At 42.6% G+C, this 18,625-nt stretch overlaps 1 protein-coding gene and 1 non-coding gene across 12 annotated transcripts in view; both read left to right on the plus strand.

The window, feature by feature from the left end:
* Window positions 1–16,561, plus strand: part of ep400 (E1A binding protein p400) — a 28,467-nt gene extending 11,906 nt beyond the window's left edge. For 2 of the 11 annotated variants that reach the window (XM_086030519.1, XM_086030527.1), the window contains 32 exons: window positions 336–505; window positions 603–784; window positions 2,258–2,422; window positions 2,751–2,903; window positions 3,038–3,093; window positions 3,196–3,485; window positions 3,732–3,934; window positions 4,086–4,255; window positions 4,628–4,836; window positions 4,937–5,048; window positions 5,183–5,473; window positions 5,575–5,649; window positions 6,991–7,125; window positions 7,207–7,251; window positions 7,401–7,554; window positions 8,287–8,522; window positions 8,634–8,807; window positions 8,894–8,941; window positions 9,045–9,181; window positions 9,316–9,372; window positions 9,444–9,522; window positions 10,613–10,771; window positions 10,866–10,911; window positions 10,994–11,100; window positions 11,180–11,384; window positions 12,154–12,284; window positions 12,420–12,650; window positions 14,025–14,199; window positions 14,303–14,457; window positions 14,864–15,025; window positions 15,104–15,184; window positions 15,563–16,561. In XM_086030519.1, the coding sequence (XP_085886645.1) occupies window positions 336–505; window positions 603–784; window positions 2,258–2,422; window positions 2,751–2,903; window positions 3,038–3,093; window positions 3,196–3,485; window positions 3,732–3,934; window positions 4,086–4,255; window positions 4,628–4,836; window positions 4,937–5,048; window positions 5,183–5,473; window positions 5,575–5,649; window positions 6,991–7,125; window positions 7,207–7,251; window positions 7,401–7,554; window positions 8,287–8,522; window positions 8,634–8,807; window positions 8,894–8,941; window positions 9,045–9,181; window positions 9,316–9,372; window positions 9,444–9,522; window positions 10,613–10,771; window positions 10,866–10,911; window positions 10,994–11,100; window positions 11,180–11,384; window positions 12,154–12,284; window positions 12,420–12,650; window positions 14,025–14,199; window positions 14,303–14,457; window positions 14,864–15,025; window positions 15,104–15,184; window positions 15,563–15,853 (4,884 nt within the window). In that variant the 3' untranslated portion in view covers window positions 15,854–16,561. The remainder of the gene's footprint in view (window positions 1–335; window positions 506–602; window positions 785–2,257; window positions 2,423–2,750; window positions 2,904–3,037; window positions 3,094–3,195; window positions 3,486–3,731; window positions 3,935–4,085; window positions 4,256–4,627; window positions 4,837–4,936; window positions 5,049–5,182; window positions 5,474–5,574; window positions 5,650–6,990; window positions 7,126–7,206; window positions 7,252–7,400; window positions 7,555–8,286; window positions 8,523–8,633; window positions 8,808–8,893; window positions 8,942–9,044; window positions 9,182–9,315; window positions 9,373–9,443; window positions 9,523–10,612; window positions 10,772–10,865; window positions 10,912–10,993; window positions 11,101–11,179; window positions 11,385–12,153; window positions 12,285–12,419; window positions 12,651–14,024; window positions 14,200–14,302; window positions 14,458–14,863; window positions 15,026–15,103; window positions 15,185–15,562) is intronic. The other 9 variants (XM_086030525.1, XM_086030528.1, XM_086030526.1 and 6 more) reach the window with 7 other exon arrangements.
* On the plus strand, window positions 4,412–4,539 carry LOC147147705 (small nucleolar RNA SNORA49). Its single transcript, XR_015087008.1, has one exon. It is a non-coding gene; the product is annotated as a small nucleolar RNA SNORA49 (small nucleolar RNA).
* Window positions 16,562–18,625: the final 2,064 nt, after the last annotated feature.

The following is an 18,625-nucleotide window of genomic DNA, read 5'->3' on the forward strand; positions in this document are numbered from 1 at the left end:
TTATTTGTACTTCTCATACAACACTTTCCCCTGACTTTTCACTTTAGTAAAATCAGATTAAAGATACATTCATACTATTGGTTTATTCATCTGTATCTTACTATCTCACCCATAGTCTTTTGAAATACTGCTCATATCATTTATCAAATACTGTTACTTTGCAACACCAAAATTGATGCTCTATTCTATGATAGTAGTAGCAGTGTAGTCCTTTTTACTGGTCTCTATTTTACAGTGCAGTACTTTAGTAATGATGTAAATCATGATATTCCATGCAAATATTTGACACTTGTATTTTTTTGCTTCTTTTCTCGTCCTTGACTTTATCGTTTTAGGATACAAACCTATCCCTTTTTGATTTGATCAGTAATGAGAATCGGCTGACTCGATATCAGACTGAAGAAGCCATACCTAAACTAAAAGTCACACAACAGCTTATCGAGGAGATCTACAGTGTTCCCGAACCACCGCCACGTCCCAAGCCTTGCCCAATAAAACCAATGAGGTTTGAATGGATTTTTATTTTCAATCTAATGCTAGTATTACACCAAAGTATTACAAGATTCCTCACATCATGATGTTGTGATGTCTTTCCTCATTAGATTGTTCCAGCCAGTGCAATATGGTACAAAGCCAGAAGGGCGGCTCGTTGCCATTACAAGTGCAACAGGGCAAAATCCTCCAACAAGCTCTTCTGCTGCAACCAACTCTGTTTCCGCATCCAACTCAGCCCAGACAAGGGGAAAGTCCCCCGTCACCACTGCAGCTACTACAGCAACTCAAGGTAAGAAATCAAGGTATTTCGGATTTAACCAAATCTGCAGTGTATCCAGACTCACAACCTTTCCTTCACTCCCAACAATTCACTTTCACATGTTCAGTCGGGATGTTCAAAACCACTTTGTTTCAGACAGATACCAGTATGAGTCCTCAAACTTTTGAATACTCACCGATACCGAGTAACCGAAGCCACTAATTCTTTTGACACAAAAACCAATGAGAATTTTAAAGAAAGTCTTTGTTTTTTTTCTTGACAAAAGACATAACAATCATTCTGCAATAGAGAATTGAAATCCAAAATAAAACACGCACAGCTGAATTTAGACTTCATTTGTAATTAATTAAAGAAAGTGCAAAAATAAAACTGACAATTCACTGAGTTTTTGTCTTTGTTAAAAATAAATTGAAGTGCAAATTAATACAGGTTCAACTGTGAACTGTTACAATCAAGTTGGAAAATTGGGCCGTGGAATATGGCTGAAATTATCACAATGTATTTCATATCAGCCGATTTTGATGAAGATAGATTTTTTCCACCTATTCAAAAAAAGAAAAATATTAAGTGGAAAGATAAAGTATAATAAAATACAACAATCCAGAGGAAAAATACCATTCATACTAGGGCTGCACGATGTTGGAAAAAAATGACATTGCGATTTTTGGGGGGGGTTGCGATATATATTGCAATGTTAAAAATAGAATTTTCACCAGATGACTTGAATAGATTTGTTTGGGAATAATTTGGTTAACTCACCATGACATCATTGTATTCATATAATATCGTTTAATCCAGACTAAGGGGGTTCATCTGTGAATGATGATTGCTGTATGTAAAAGGGATCACAGAGGTCATGTCTCTGTAACATAATAGATTATTTAACATTGTATTTCACACTTCTATGTAAACAGCAGCAAAATATTAAACATATTTTTAACAAAAAAAAAATAAAAAGAGCAGGTCCACTAGACCCTTGAGTCATTTCAAAAAATAGAAGAAAATAAGAAATATAAATATAAAATAAATACCTTAAAAAATTTAAAAGCAGGTGTACTAGCGCCTGAGTTGTTTACAAAAATATAACATTATACAAATATAACCGCTACCTGCTATCTACACTCGCCCTTCCCTAACCCATGATTTGTTCCAATAATAATCTTTTGAATCTTTAATTTGCCCTTTTTCTTGACTGCTCACGATTATGAGTCAGACTGGGATAGGTTATGAAAATGGCATGACTCGCATCGTTTTTGTCAGAATACTCAAATTTGACTTTTTTCCATTGAAGGCAAAAAAGTGCAACTATGCTTTGATTTTAATTTCTTCCACATTCAAAATGTTTCTCTGATCAAAAACTGTGAAAACGAGTCTGGACTGTGCTGCAAAGCTTTCAAAAAATGTCTCCTGCAGCTGCACTCTTATCTGTATCGTATCTTCAAATATTTTGGTTTCTTATTATATTCTTCCTTCTCATTAAAGGCGGCGATGCAGTGAAAATTGCGCAGCTTGCCAACATAGCTGGCAGTCAGAATCGTATCTCCCAGCCAGAGACTCCTGTCACTCTGCAATTTCAAGGCAACAAGTTTACGTTATCCCCCAGTCAACTCCGCCAGCTCACCACTGGACAGCCTTTGCAGCTCCAAGGTACACTTGTTGGCATGGTTTTATGCCCGGGTATCACCACTCAACTTTTAATTTGTGCTGGTCTGCTCTTTCTGTTTCAAACGTTGTGTGCTAAGATACATTCATGAATTGTATTAACAGTGTAACACTCGAGCACAATCATCACAAACTGATGTTCTTAGTACTTGTCAGCCATTATTCTGAACAGATCATTTTACTTATTGCCCCTGCTTCAGCCTGAACATGTTTGCACCGTTTCCCTCTCTGTAATAGCAGACAATTACTATGATTATTTTTTAACGTGGTTAAATCGGCATCCTTTGTAATTGGATCTATATCATGATTTTAGGAAACATTCTACAAATTGTGTCAGCTCCTGGGCAGCAAATCATCAGGCCCCAGGGTTCTATGGTTATGCAAACGATGGCACAAGCTGTCCCTAACTCCAATGCTTCGGCTTCACCCAGTGCACCTCATCCAGCTCTGCCAACAGTCCAGCAAGGTGACTCATCCATTACCATTCCATATCATACATCTTGTCACGTAAAGCTGATTTTAGCACAACGATTAGCAATAGTATGCGACTTGCAAGTGCAAGGACATGTCCTTCAGCTTATACAGTATAATTTGGACTAGGTGTGACGACGAATGCCACAGCAACCTCTAACAAGCTCACTACTGCTTCCTCACAGGTATGTACTTTAATTCCGAGACCACTGGAGAAAATACAATTCATGACAAACGTTTTGTAAGGAATCGAAACATTTTGTGGCCTTGTTCACAATTTCCTTCAGGAGTCTTCAGAAGAAAAGACCCGGCAGGCAAAGCAGCGGCTGAGCCTTCTCTTTGACGCAAACGAGCGACGCTGCAGCCGCCGAGTTTTGTATGGGTCAGACTTGTTGGAGGCATGCACTATGAGCTCAGAGCCTGGTCACTCTGCTCTGACTGCTGGAGGATGGATGTGGGTGGGTCGGGAGAGTTGCCTCAGGGCCCGGAACACCTGTGTGGCAACCACCTCTGCACTACAGTCGACCCTGCTCTCCGTTGAGAACCGAATGCTGGCTACCAACAGCCTTGCCAAAGGGTGCTTACTGTTTTACCTCGATGTTAAAACTTGAGCGCTAGAAAGTGTACTAAAAACATTTTTTGGAAGCTTTTTGGGGGGTATGAATTCATCCTTAGCCTATAGGTCTACCCCTATTAAAAACCTGATCGCAATTGAAATTGTATTTAGTCTCTAATATACAATCACGCATTTTCCTGTATTTATATTTATTTGTTTCCTAATTATTGATCAAGTCTGAGAAATGCTGCCCTTGTTTTCTTGTAGTTTGGCTTGTGTGGTGCCTACAGCTGTTGCGCCACCTCCTCAGTTGTATGCAGCCAATCCTCCCATCCCTTACACCATTGAGCAGAGGTTACTCCACAGTCAGCTGCAGGAATCCTTTGCTCCCCATACTTGTGCCATGCACCACTCTGTAGCCAGACATCACTTCTATTCACCGGATCATCAGCTAATGCAGATGGATTCAGGTTAGTTGGCTTCTCTTCCTGCCTGGTAAATACAGTATACATACTGTTGGGGTTCAGTTGTCTTCATCGGATGCTGCACAAGTGCATTTCATGGAGAGGGTGGAAAGCAAACCAAAAAAGAACATTAACTGGATATGTTTTTCATCAAAAGGCAAGCTAGAAGCTCTGGCCATTCTGCTTCAGAAGCTTCGGTCAGACAATCGCCGTGTCCTCATCTTCACTCAGATGGTGAAGATGCTTGACATCCTGGAGGCATTCCTCGATTATAGGCAACTCACTTATGTGCGCATGGATGAAAGCTACATTCCAGATGAACGACAGGTAAGAAAATGTTGTGACGGGCTATACATCTCTCATAACGGGTTTTGGACTCTCAGTGAGAAATTGCTGTTCCTTTCTAGAAATTGAGACCTCACGACAATACAATGGCATAAAAGCAAATTACATGCTGCCTTAGGCTGTAGTGGATGGTTGTCACCTCCCTGTCTAACACCAGAACCTCCCAGTGACAGTGCAGAGTTCTGGCTTAGGGGATATATTATAGTGCACTATTCCCTCCCTGTTGGATTCTGTTCCTTCCAGGGCCCGAAATTGTTGCACACATCAATATAGTTAAAATATTCTACTGTGACTGCTGCTGCTGCTGTCTTTGTTGCTAGAAAGAATTTTTTTTTTTTTCCACTCACATGCTAGGTCTCCTTGCAGGAGACCATAAGGACCTTTAACAGGAACAGGCAGATTTTCTGCAGCATCCTGACAAACCACTGCTGCTTGTCTGTTGGAACAATGCTTGATGCAGACGCCATCATTTTCTATGACACAGACCTAAATCCTAGTATGGACGCCCGCACCCAGGACTGGTGTGACAAAATTGGGCGCGCTAAGGATATACACATTTACAGGTGATCTTTGTAGTATGAACTCACAAGTCTTTTACATATATTTATGTTCACTAGCTGAAGAATTTGGGAGTTCAGCAAGGTTTTCATGTTTGTTTCCCAGGTTGGAGAGTGGGAACTCGATTGAGGAGAAATTATTGAAGAATGGAACCAAGGATCTGATCAGAGAGGTGGCTGCACAGGGCACTGATTATACTCTGGCTTTCCTCACACAAGTAAGATCAGCTCATCCTTATTTTGCCCTTGAGTGTCAGAACAAATCACATCTGTTTGTTTTGTTTTGTTTTGAACAAAATCCATACCCATTAGATTACATATTGTAAGTGAATCTTGTCTGGTCTAATTCTAGCGGACAATCCAGGATTTGTTTGAGGTGGAGGCAGGCTCAGGGGAAAAGGTGGAGGAGTTTGTTGTCCTTCATCAAGAGCCATCAGCCTCTGAGACCATTTCTCCAAAAGTGGCGAGACCTTACATCCAAGCTCTCCATAGCATTAATTTGGAGGATTCACCAGAAGCGGACAGTGTCAAAGTAGACGATACAGAGATAAAAGGCAAGCAGTCTGAACTGGCTGATGAGTCAGCGTGCCAGACTAAAGAAGAGCCTGTTGAGATTGATGAGTTGAATGCAGTTATGGAACAGGTACCCTCACTGATTGTATTTCATCACTGAAGAAGCAGAGACACGCCATTTTAATATTGTGTTTCCATCATGCATTTTTATTTGCGTATTATTTCAAACAGCTCACACCAATTGAAAGATATGCTCTGAACTACCTGGAGTACCTTCACATCAGTGATGATGAAACTGCTCTCAAGGTAAGAACAGCTAAAGTAATGTAAAATCGTATGGTCTGATGCAGAGCTGGGCATTCCATCCCGGAGGCGAAACGGTCCGTCCCGGACGGACGCCCATGTTTGGGACAGAGGATGGGGGGGCGACAAGTTTTTTTTTTTTTAAAAAGGGACGGACTAAGCAAGGCTGGAATTGGATTTCAGTCCAGCCCACTAATCGTCCCTTATGCGTGTGACGTGGTCACGAGGCGGGAAAAGTTCATCCCAACCTACTCGGCGAAACGGGCAAACGCCAAAAATCATCTCCGAACACTTCAAATGCGCCATTAGTTACCCAACTGCGCAGGAGATTTTTCAACAGGAAATCCAGCGTGAGTTCTACTAGTACGACAAGTGATGAGAGCCAGTAGCATGAGCAGCGTCAGAGCCAGCACACCGGCGAGTGACGCCAGCATGTCGTCTGAATGTCCGCTGCTTGAGTTGTGCTAAAGCTAATGCAAACAAATATTGCCGTCTTGGTAAACTTCAACAGCTGTAAAAAAGTAAAAACATACGCGGAATAACAAGCTCCTCGCTCACGGTTCTCCAAGCCTGGTCCCTTTTTTTTCTAGACCCGGTACTGGTAGCTGGCCGTGTCATATAGCTTGGGATGTCCACAAACCACAACGATAATGTTTTCCTTCATTTTTCGCTCTCCACACAAGACCCACCAAGTGTACAGGACGCTGTGTGTGACGTAGTACTCCCCGATGCTGCGTAAGGACGGAACTATTTTTAAAAGGATGAGCACACAGAAGGGGTTGGAGGACGATCATTTTTATGAACGAGGACGGAAGGGTACCCATGTCTAGGACTGAGGACGGACCGGCAAAAGAGGGTCAGGTGCCGAGCTCTGGCCTGATGGTCACAGGATGTACAAATAAAATATGGACTAACGCAGAGGTCAATAAGGTTGTGTCTTCGTGAACCAGGTAGCCCCCAAGGACTACTTGAGTAGCCCGCAGGCCTGTTCTAAACATAGCTCACCAGTCGCTTCCTTGTTCCTCAGTCAGGGTGCTGCTTTGATCGGCTAAAATCTGTTCCACATCACACAGCTCATGGAGTCAGTGAGCAGAAGGTATTCTTATAAAACATAAGATAGTCTGCAGTTTGTTATCCTTGGTCAGAAAGGGGAAAGATCCGGACGAAACACCCTGACTGTCCGGCTTTAGCAAGTAACAACTGACAACCTCCTTGTTAGAAAAATCACACAGCTAAAAGGAGCATCATTGCCAACAAGTTTTGCGGAGGTGGACATAGTTGTGACACAGATTATTCCCAGTCCTTGTAAACACCCTTTGTGACTCATTTTGACATTTTGCTCAGGACCGATTGGAGTGTTCTAAGAGAGGCTGGGAGCTGCAGCAGCTGCAGAAACTGAAAGAGGAGGAGCAGGACCGGCAGCTGATGGATGGAGCTGAAGAGCTTTTCACCTACACAAGAGAAGATGCTTACAACATGGTGCGTGCTCTATGAGTATTACTTTTCACAGCTGTTTATCTGCTACATTTAACACTGTCGTCAAACGTTTGTTTTTATTAGGAGTACGTATTCACTGCTGAGGATGGGCATACAGAAATCATGCCGGTAAGAGATGATGACATCATTTTTGTGTTGTTTTTTTATAGAACAATCAATTTACCTCTTTTTAAGAGGGCACATTCTCCACCCTGGCTTTCTCTTCAATGATTCTCGTCAATTCTACAATGATTATTTTTCTTGTAATCGCAACTTAGGTTTGGACTCCACCCACACCGCCACAGGATGACAATGATATTTACATAGACTCCGTAATGTGTCTGATGTATGACACCACCCCCATTCCTGAGGCCAAGCTCCCTCCTATCTACATCCGCAAGGAGCACAAGAGACTGAAACTGGACCCCTCAGGTACTGGTCGATGTAATCATACCACTCTCTGCGTCTTTATTCAACTCTATTCAAAGTGTGAGACTCTTATTAAAGACATTTAATATGATTAAAGGTGCACGGGGAAAAAAATCTATCCAAAACTTTTTACCACCATTGTAACCTCAAACCTTTACAACTCATTACTCTTTTTTTTTTTCCTGTTTCTTCAGATGGAACTGTGGCTATAGAGAAATATTTATAAATGGTTCAAAATAGCAGTCAGTGTTTGCACGAAACCTCGGAAAAACCTCCTAGAACAACTGAACTTTATTTGGGGTTAATCACAGACCCTTAAAGGGTGGCAGCTGTGTTTGAACTCCCATTGAGTTTGAATGTGATTGGTTAGTTCTGAGCACAGCCAAATCCCAGTTATAAGAGGGTGTCCACCACACTTGTGTAACTAATTTCCATACTTTTTGCTTCCTCTGTTCTTCTTTTCCTCTCTCCTTCCTTGCTTACCCAAAGATTGAAAAAAAATCCATTGATTTCTACAGATTAATGGTCACGTCAATCGTGGAAAAAGATTTCAAATTAATCTTGGTCTCACATTTTTTGTATCACCAAAAAAAATGGCATTTGAACAGGGGTGTTTAGACATTTTATAACCACTGTGGAGTAAACTAGTGAATCAACTTCCCAGGTCAAACCAATTTGCCCAAGCATGCCTTCTTGCACCACTAATTGTCCCTTCTCTAACAAACCTTTTTTCAGCAGCAGCTAGGAAGAAGAAGAAGGGCCACGGGGAGACAGTAATACCACCACGCTCCCTTTTCGAAAAGGCCAGCATGCTCAAGGTTCGCAGGGAAGGGAAAGACCAGAAAAAGAACTTTTCTCTCAAGCAGCAGGCCCCCTTCGCCAAGCCTCTGCCCTCACTGGTTAAACCCGCCATGGAGGCTGGTCAGGACAACCCAGAGTGGCTCATCAGTGAAGACTGGGCTCTGCTTCAGGTACTTACTCCTCCACTCTCTCTCCTGAGGCGATGTACCGTGCAAGCGTCATTTGACTTGACTGCATCTTGTATGCGTATTCAGACTCCCAAGATGAATTTCTTGTTACAGGCTGTGAAACAACTGCTCGAGCTGCCCCTGAATCTGACGATTGTGTCTCCTGCTCACACACCCAACTGGGATCTGGTGAGTGATGTGGTGAACTCCTGCAGCCGCATCTACCGCTCTCCCAAGCAGTGTCGTAACCGCTACGAAAATGTCATCATTCCAAGAGAAGAGGGCAAGGTAGTCCAGCTTCTCAGTCCTGTACGGTTAAACTGGTTATTGAAACTGCATTTGGCCATTTCTAACTAATGTTTAAACATTTTCAGTTGCTGTACGAGGCAAACCCCAAGAAGAAAACAAAGAGCATCTACAAGGTGCAAAATATATATTTTTTTCTTTAAAAAGTGGGTTTTTTTTCACTCCTGAATAATGGGTTCACTAAAGCTGTTTTTGTCTCATGCCTCTTTTTACACTTAGTCTAAGAATAGCCGCCCTCTAAGGACCTGTCAGATCTACACACAAGATGACAACGCCACACAAATTCAGCTCTACAACAGCCGCTTCGAGCTCATGAAAATTATCGCGAGCAAGAGGAGCCCACCCATCAAGCCTCTGTGAGTACAGCATCAGACCAATGGTCTTGAGCAATGAGCGATTAAATACTTGGAGGGAAAGACATTTTGTTTCGCATGTTTTTCCAATGCATTATTTAAGTCATTCAATGCATTTAAATCCATTCTTCTTACAGACTAGGCATGAATCCTTTCCAGAAGAATCCCAAACATGCCTCTGTTTTGGCGGAAAGGTACACTTTGTCTTGTAACATATGAATCCAACAAAACAGCGCAAACTCTATGAACCATTTGTTTTATACAGTGGGATAAGCTACGACAAGCCCCTCCCCCCCATCCAGGTGGCATCACAACGTGCCGAAAGGATCGCCAAAGAGAAAAAGGTAATTGTTATAGGATTAACGGATGTAGAAAAAGTATTGTATATTCATATTTATCTGTTTCCTAATGAAAAACAATAAGGGTAAGTCGACCCAGAAATGTTCTTTACATTAGTATTAGGGATGTAACGATTCACTGAAGCCCCAGTTCGATTAGATTTTCAGCTCCCGATTTTCGATTCGAATTTGAAAAAAAAAAAACGCTACCATGCTTGTCTCTGTGTGCTAGTGTGGTGCTGTAGCCATCCACAAACGCAATAGGCAATGATGTTTGGCACAAGCGTGTCAAGTACGGCTGCCACAATTATTTTGCTAGTCGACTAATCACTAACAGTATTCGCATGTAGTCGACTAATCGGATCATATGTAAATCTCGGCATAATCGCACCAGGCTCTTATATGACCATCGATAGCTAGAATCCTTTAAGGTATGCACAAAAGAATAATAAACACAATTAAGATGAAAGTACAATCAACTTGTATTACACTTTGCCGCTTGTACCAGCATTCCTGACATGTTTATAAATGTTGGCGTAATTGAAATTGAAGGTGATGCTCTGGCCTGAATTTTTTTTAGCTGTAAATGTTGAGTGCATTTTAAAAAGGAACCAAAAACCATACACTATGCCGAGTTGCACTGATACTGCGAAACTACCTAGAAATACTTGTAAACATATTTCACATTTCTTTTTTAAACACCCCCACCACATGATGCTCCCACCACCATGTTTCACTGTAGGGATTGTATTGGGCAGGTGATGAGCAGTGACTGGTTTTCGCCACACATACCGGGCACTTAGAATTAACACCAAAAAGTTCAGTCTTGGTCTCATCAGACTAGAGAATCTTATTTCATATAGTCTGGGAGTCCTTCATGTGTTTTTTGGCAAACTATTCACTGTCAATGGGGTTACGGGCCAGACGTTATTAATTCTACGACAGAGGGCGCAGGCCGGATAAAATTAAGTTGGCCCATGTTAACTTAATTTCTTGCTTTAAATAATAACGTGTGTGTATAGTCAGTAACATAAGTCATAGTGTGTACCAATGCATTATCAGGATACAATACACTACGTACTGTATGTGTTTGAAGGCCCTGGCGGAGCAGCAGAAGGCTCAGCAGCAGCAGGCCGGAGCTCCCCAAGGACAGACTGCACCCAACCAGACGCAGAGTTCCGCTGTTGCCCAGGCTCAGGTCCCACAGGCTGCCACAGTGGCTGGAGCTGCGGCAGTTCCTAATGCAGCTGTTCTGGTGAGACTCAATCCATGAATCCCCTTCACAATTGGCCCCTTTTTGTAAGATCCAAAACCTGCAGCTGTCTGTACATACCTGTCAACTTTTTCAGGCCGGAGCCATCAAAAACGCCACAGCCGGCACAACCATCCAGGCTGGTATGTAGGCACGTGGTTCACTTTGAGAACATTTATTTGCCTGTCCCATAGTTGATTTCTTGCTCTTGGTCTGGTCTCGCAGCCGCTGTTGGGGGCAATGTGATTGTGAACACGGTTGCTGGAGTGCCTCCAAGTCCCTTCCAAGCCAACAAGCGTCTGGCATCTCCAGTTATACCATGCACCCTGTCTGTGAGTCATGATGACGACACAAACGTCACACTGTTGAAAAAAGATGTCCTAATACGATCTGTGTCTGTTGTTCTACCAGCCTGCTGGTGCTGCCGCCGGAGCACAGGTGGTCCATGCACAACAGAGAGCGGTAACAGCTGCTGCCGCCCCTGCTGAAGTGGTGGCCATAGCTACAGGGCAGGGCATTCGAGCAGTTACCCCAGTAACTGCATCTACTGTAGTTTCGACCACTTTGAGCCCAGTTCAAGCTCAGACACGCCCACTTGTCACTCAAGTAACACCAGGTAATGAAGTGGATTCACCATCACATGTTTGTATTTAGTTTACCCTTCCAGTAGGGCTGGGCAATTAATAGATTTAAGCAGTCTATTGTTTGTGATTTGTTTTTTCAAATCGATTTCTAGCATCTTTCGTCGTTCAAAGCGTGTCCTCGCTGTCCTGTCATGCTTGCATGAACAACAAACGAACAAACTGAGAGGAGCTATTTTACAAAAGCACAGTCAGTGCTGCCAAAATAGCGACTTTTGTGATCCCCTCTAGTGACTAGTCTATAGTAAAAAAAAAAAAAGCGCCCACTAAGTATTAGGCAACATCAGTGAAATTTGTTTTCACAATGTGTTCAATATGATAAAAGAGGAACCTGCGGCAGGCAATGGCCGAGTCGCTCGCGCTGAACATTTCCAAAGATATTGTGACTACGTTGCAAAAGAAGGTATATACAGTATCTACGTATTGGAGATTTTTGACCATGGGTATATGCGCCCAAGCTGCACATATTTTGCGGACGTTGCCTTTCTTCTGCAGGATAACGCAAGAGAAAATATGCCGTGCCATGAAGTTTGATGGCTCATTTTATGACATTAAATGATTAATTATTTAAAATCGTTTCGAACAAAATTGGCATATTTCTCCCGAGAGGAAGCATTTATCTTCATTATCTGGGGAAAAAATAGATTTGTGAAAAAAACGTATTTTCAGAGCATTTGCCCAGCCCTATCTTCCGGTATTCCGACCTAGTTCACTGATCTCATTGTGGTGAAATACTCTGGCAAGCAACAGGTATGCAGCTTGCACAAGGAAAGGCCCTCACCCCGGCTCAGCTGCAGATGCTTCGGCAACAACAGCTTCAACAACAACAGCAGCAGGCTGCCTCTCCTCAGATCAAAGCCGTAAGCAAACCGCAGGTAAATCATAGCTAGAAAATGATTTATTTATTTATTTATTTTATGGAAAATGAGCTTGAGTTAGGAGTTAAGACGGCTGAGGCATGTATGAATTTAAAATAAAGGCTTTGTAATTTGTTGGCTTTGTATCGACAGGAGTTATTAAAGATGCACAAACATAAGTTGCAGCTGCAGCAACAGCAGCAGGTTGCCGCAGCAGTGGCTGCTGCCGCAGCTCAGGGCCAGCAAGCTGCAGGAGCCCAGCAGGCCCAAGTGCAGACGACACAGGCGGCTCAAGCCAGTACGCAACTAACAGCGGTGGCGGCGCCAAGACCTGGATCTGTTTTGACGGGCACCACGGTGACCAACCTACAGGTGGCCAGACTGGTAAATGTTGTCTTTTCTGCTTTTCATGTCAATCAGCTAATTTAACAATAACATACACTTCTCTTAAGGCCTACCATTCAGAAAAGAATGTCATGGAAAAATAACTCACATTCAGAGTTAATCCTTTGACGCTGGCTAAAAGGACGTCTACTGAGGTCAACTGACACCTCGTGTCATATCAGGACAGCCCGCGTTATGTCGTGCCTGCGAATATTCGCATTAAAAACATTTTTTTTTTATATACCGTATACATGTTTTCATGTGTGGAGCAAAAAAGGAAAGCACTTTTTACCTAGCATTGCATTTCGGACTGAGTTGACAAAAGGCGGGGAGCCATTCGAGTCGAAACCATACACAAAATGGTGTCCTAAGAGTGACGTCATCTGTTGGCTCTTTTTAATTGGCTGCTGCTTGCAAACATCGCTTCTGTGCAACACACATTAAGAGGACTACAACTCCAAAGCTACTGTTCCACCTTTTCTTCCGGTTAACTGACGTGCAGTAATATCGAAATAAATACATTTAAAATCGACCCCAAAGGCTCGTGTATTAAAGTAATTGCCAACGACGATAACAAAGGACAATATTGATATTTTATAGTTAGTTTTATAAACGTAAAATGTAGTTTCAGTTGGTTTTTGTCTTTTTACTTTTCACTTAAGTTTTTTTATTTTGTTAACGAAAAATGTTTTTTCAGTTTTTGTTTTAGTTACAGTTATTTTGTTAGTTTTCGTTAACTAAAATAACCTTGGCCCCCACTAGTCTGAGAGAAAGGGTACAGAAAAGGACATTTTTGACTAGATTTTACCTTCGAAACAGAGAGGATCATTATCGTCATTTATCTTGTCGCACCGAAACTTCATCCATTACAGGGCAAAATTATTTGCAGGTCAGCCGCGATTGTAATTATTTGGTCGACCAATCACGGCTGACCTGTTTTCTGAGGCCGAGCCGTTATTAGTCGTTACCTGAGCCCTGAGCAGTTGTGATGTCATTTTCGGTCGACAGATGTAACAAAATGGCCGCCCCCAGAGATGGCGAAAAACGAGAGGATTAACTCTTATTCCACACGGCATTCTAATTAATATTGCGTTTGTGCAACAAGAGTTAATCCACCTGTTTTTCGCCATCTCGGGGGGCGGCCATTTTGTCACTTCTGTCTACTGAGTATGACATCATAAATGCTCAGGTAACGACCAATCACAGCTCACCTGTTTTCTGAAGCTGCGCCGTGATTGGTCGTTCTATTGCGTTGCTTTCTGTCTTATCTGTGTTATTGACTGTATTCGCTAAATTATGTAACTCGAAGAAAGCACCTTCCCATACAACACGCTCGCACACATTGACATGACCTCACGCGTTCTGTTGTTGCAGACCCGAGTACCCACCCAGGGTCAGATTCAGGCCCAGGCAGGCCAGACGGCCCAGATGACCCTCACCAAGCCTCCCGTTGTCTCCGTACCAGCCGTGGTTTCGTCGGCTGGGGTCACCACACTGCCGGTCACTGTAGCTGGCATCAGCGTGGCGATTGGCCAAGCCCAGAAAACGGGTATGTTACCGAAATGCTTTCTAAGCCTCAGGACGCTGTAGCTTTTCGTGCTTGCTATCGGTCCCGCACCAGTTTCTAAATGCGACTTTCTCTCCTCGGTCAGGTGGTCCTGTGCTGACGCCGTCCTTCCCGCAGATGCAAATGCAGCAGCTGCTTCAGATGAAGAAGCATCAGCCGCAGGCGGCCGTTCAGGCAGCCCAGCAGAAGGCGGGACAGCCACAACAAGGACAGGCCACAGTGCAGCAGAAGGTAAACAAGGTCTGCATCAACTCAGCAACGCTGATTCTGCCTGTACAGCAGTACTTTGTTTGACTCTTGATTTTCATTTACTCCATGACCAAGTTTGTTAGTCGGGTTTCTCCAGTTTAAATTTATGGTAATGCCATTATATCATCCCCACCACATGCGCCCACCCCACCCCCACCAAAAAAACAAACATTTTTTTACATGTCTTTGAAAATAAAAATAGCACTGTGGTTTATTAAAACACAAGAGAATTTAAAGGAATAAACACATTCCTAGATCAAAAATGGCGTGCAACCAAATTATTTTATTTATTTTTTTCCAGTTGGGATTCAATGATTTATCTTAGTCTCATCTTTTTTTCCCGACCCTTGCATTTCTCCTATCCAACATATACGTTTGGTTATGTCGATTTCCTTAGATTGGCACGCAGCAGGTTACGGTGCAGGCTGCCCAGCCCACCCAGCAGCAACAGAAGGTGACCTACACGACCACCACCCAACTTCAACCTGGTATCAAGCCCCAGTTCTTTACAACATCCATTGCCCAGACCCAGAAACCTACAGGACCTCAGCAAATCCAGGTACTTGAGTAACATGTGTGAACAACTTGCACTTTTTGTCCTTTTCACGTTTGACGGTTGAAACGTATTATTTTTGAGCAGGTGGCAAAGCTCCCACAAATAGTGCAGCAGGCGCCCACTGTGGCTAACATTCAGCAAATTGTCTCTTCTTCACAGCAGGTAGGCACCTCATTCACCATTGCTTCTGTGTGAGTGAGTACATACAAATGAGTGAGTGAGTGACTGAGTGAGTGAGTTTGAGCAAGTGTGAGTGTGTGTGTTACAGCAAGCTAGCGTGAATGCGGATATTAGAGCGAGTGAGTGTGTGAATCTGCATGTTAGAGCAAACCTGTGTGTGGTTGACTGCGAATGTGTGCGTGTGCTTGTTTGTTAGCGTGTCAGTGTATTTGAATGTTAAACCATACAAGGCATGTGGCCTGGATTAAACTGAATAAGTAAACAAGTGTGTGTGTCTGAGAGCTGATGTTTGCTTGTGTAAAAGCACAATCAGGTTTAGATTCCAACATGTAAGCGTGTGTCACCTTTCGTCCATCTCAGATCCAAACGCAGCCTCAAACTGTGACACTGACCACGTCAGCGCCCGCCCAGGTGCAGATGATTCCAGCCGGCACCACCACAGCTCAAGTTGTTCAGCAGAAGCTGATCCAGCAGCAGGTGGTCACCGCGGCCGCCTCGCCACAGATCCAGACGCCACCACCCCACAGCCCCGCCCAGCAAGAGTCGTCTGCACCGCAGCCCGTTCAGTCCCAGCAGCCTACCAAAGTTCAAGCTCGCCAGGGTGGCATAAGGGCCAAACCACCCGCCAAGCCCAGTGGGGGAAGCAGTTAGGAGCGAGTGAATTCCATCAGCGTTTCCCCGCAGTGCACACGGGTTGCACTCGTGTTCTTTTGCAGCCCATCACCCATAGCAATCGTACAAGCAGAATCCTGTCAGTCCGCATATGTGTTACAAAGTTTGAATCTCATTTTGTCAGCAAGTCCAACCTGGTGGGATTCTAACTACTTTGTTCCCTTGTTGAAATTCTAAATGTTTAAATACAAAAAGAAAAATACCCTTATTAAAAATGAACCCCTCAACTTCCTCTACAAACGACACAGTCATTGTCAGGCCTTCAGCCTGACGAAGAGACCCGAGCGGACATCTGTGGTGTATTGATTTGGAGCTGTCCAATATGTGTATTCTTAAATAGTTCTTTGCATGTCAAATTTCTTTGTCGTGTTTAGATACTGAATGGAGAGTAGTGCACGTTCCTTCAGTCATTAATTTGTTTTTTTATTCCAACAAATACACTGTAAACATGTACGTTTAGTACTTTGGGTTTTCTCATGAATCCTTTTCTTCTTTTTTTTTTATTGATGTCAAAGAAAGTGTAAATAGTGAAAAAAAAAACATTTGTACTTGTAAAGTAGTTGTTTTCATTGTTTTTTTTTTCCCAGCCTAATTGTAATAAAGTGCTTTGTTTTTATACACAAACTTTTTTTTTTTTTTTTTTTTTAATTACTGGTTTTCCATTAAATCCATTGTAAGTGCCAGGAAGTCTTGTGAGTTTTTACACTGGCTGTAGACATGAGAGCAGAATTATCTTAAATGGCTAAGTATGTGACACACAAGTGTTACAGTAACAAGCAACTGTAACAAAAAAAACATTTAGGACATCACACACTTAAGTACAGAAAAGTGCACTATTTTGTGCTGTAGTACTGAATGCTGACATCTTTGCAAATGTGGAGAGTCCTCAAGCAAAATTAAAATGACCAATAGTTCAATAATTACACCGGGGAGCACAAATCTTGTCTGGGCTCTGTCAACTGTTTTTAGTTTTTGGCTGGGAACCCAAAACTGATCTGTTTTTTACCTATAGGAGGCCCTTTTTCTTAAAAATATTAAATTGGATGTATGTCAATTAAACACCAAGATGAAATAGTTACAACATACAAGCTTTGAAAACAAAAAAAAGCATAAGACGAAATGGAATTCATAACGGTAGGCATATACCAAAAATCAGCACTAATTTATTCCTATGATATGATTCCTATTCCTTTTGCAGATATTGATAGTACTGACCTCTCGCCACACTCTCAATTGTGACTGCACAAACAAGTTGCCACATAGCTGTAGATAAATCTAAAGTAATCCGCTCTAATTACTTCACGCAGTTTTACTACACCTAATCTGTGTAATTTTGCTAATCTGGAGGGTAAATTATGGAGAAAAAAGATTTGATATGATAGAAGGAAAAAACTGACTGCAATTTTAGAATCAGCATGCCAATTTTAGTTTTAATCAGATCAGCATAAAAATGTAACTCAACATACTGTATATTTTTTTCAAATTGTTCCCCAGTGTTACAATGACAGTCGTCAGAGTCACACAATTTAAAGCAGTGATTCTCAACCAGTGTGCCGTAAGAGATCATCAGGAGTGCCGCAGTAAAATATCCAATGTCAATTATTTTAACAAATAAAATATATTTCTAATAAAAATAAATAACTCTTGTTCATTTATTTATGTCATCCATGTATACCCACATAGCAAAGGCATTTGGGCCAGATCTAGCATGAAACTGGCACAGGTGGCATTCAGTCAGCACTGGCATACGGCATGTGAGCCGAACATGGCCCAGGACTGGCAAAGGAGGCGCTGACTTGACTCTGGCAAACAAGATGTGGGCCATTTGCTGAGTGAAGTATCTGGCCCAGAAATCTATTTAGAACCCTGGGCCATATAACACAATTTCGACACACAGTCTTATTTTACATCACAAACTGTTGTGGGTTGTGGGTTGTTCCTCAACCCTTGAGTGACTTTTTTTTAATAAACTATATACTATGCAAGTAAAATTAACTCCCAAAAAATTTGCGAAATTTTTTTGAAAATGTGAAGCCCTTCACGGCCCCCGTGTCACTGTACAGCAAGGGTGCCCAAGTCCAGTCCTCGAGAACCCCTATCAAGCCTGTTTTACATGTTTCCATCCTCCAACACACCTTCAAATGATCAGGATCGTTGTCAGGCTTCTGCAAGCCGGATAATAGTCAGGCTTCATGCAAAGCTTGCTGATAAGCAGATCGTTTGGATCAGGTGTTTTGGAGGAGAGAAACATGCAAAACAGGCTGGGTAGCGGCACCCGAGGACCGGACTTGGGCACCAATGCATACAGCATGGAGATGCAAACGTTTTACAGTGGTTTGATTTTCGAATGTCCACATGAGGGGGCCGTTGCACCAGCTTCATCCATGCTCTGCGAGGAAGGCCGTCTAGTGATGTGTATTTTCCAGCTCATTGAAATTTCCCATCTGCTCCTCAGCGCTCAACCCCCACGCCTGTGCACTAGCACTCAGTATCCGGGTCACACTCCCCACTAAACGAAACCGAGACGTGGGAGGTGAGCTGGAAGAGAATGCCCACAGATAAACAGATGGTCAAAGCTGGTTCCTTTGGGCTTGACTAAATTGCTACATATCTGCTGGATTTGATAGGAGTTGAGGATAAAAATATATCCTTACATGAAGCATTGGTTTAATAGCCTTGTGCATCATCAAATTCATTATTCCCTCTTCAGCGTCCAAATTCAAACAAAACCTCGAGTTTGAACAGTAAATG

This window comes from Filicampus tigris, chromosome 5 (assembly GCF_054856515.1).
Source record: "Filicampus tigris isolate MCC_2025a chromosome 5, RoL_Ftig_1.0, whole genome shotgun sequence".
Classification (NCBI taxonomy): domain Eukaryota; kingdom Metazoa; phylum Chordata; class Actinopteri; order Syngnathiformes; family Syngnathidae; genus Filicampus; species Filicampus tigris.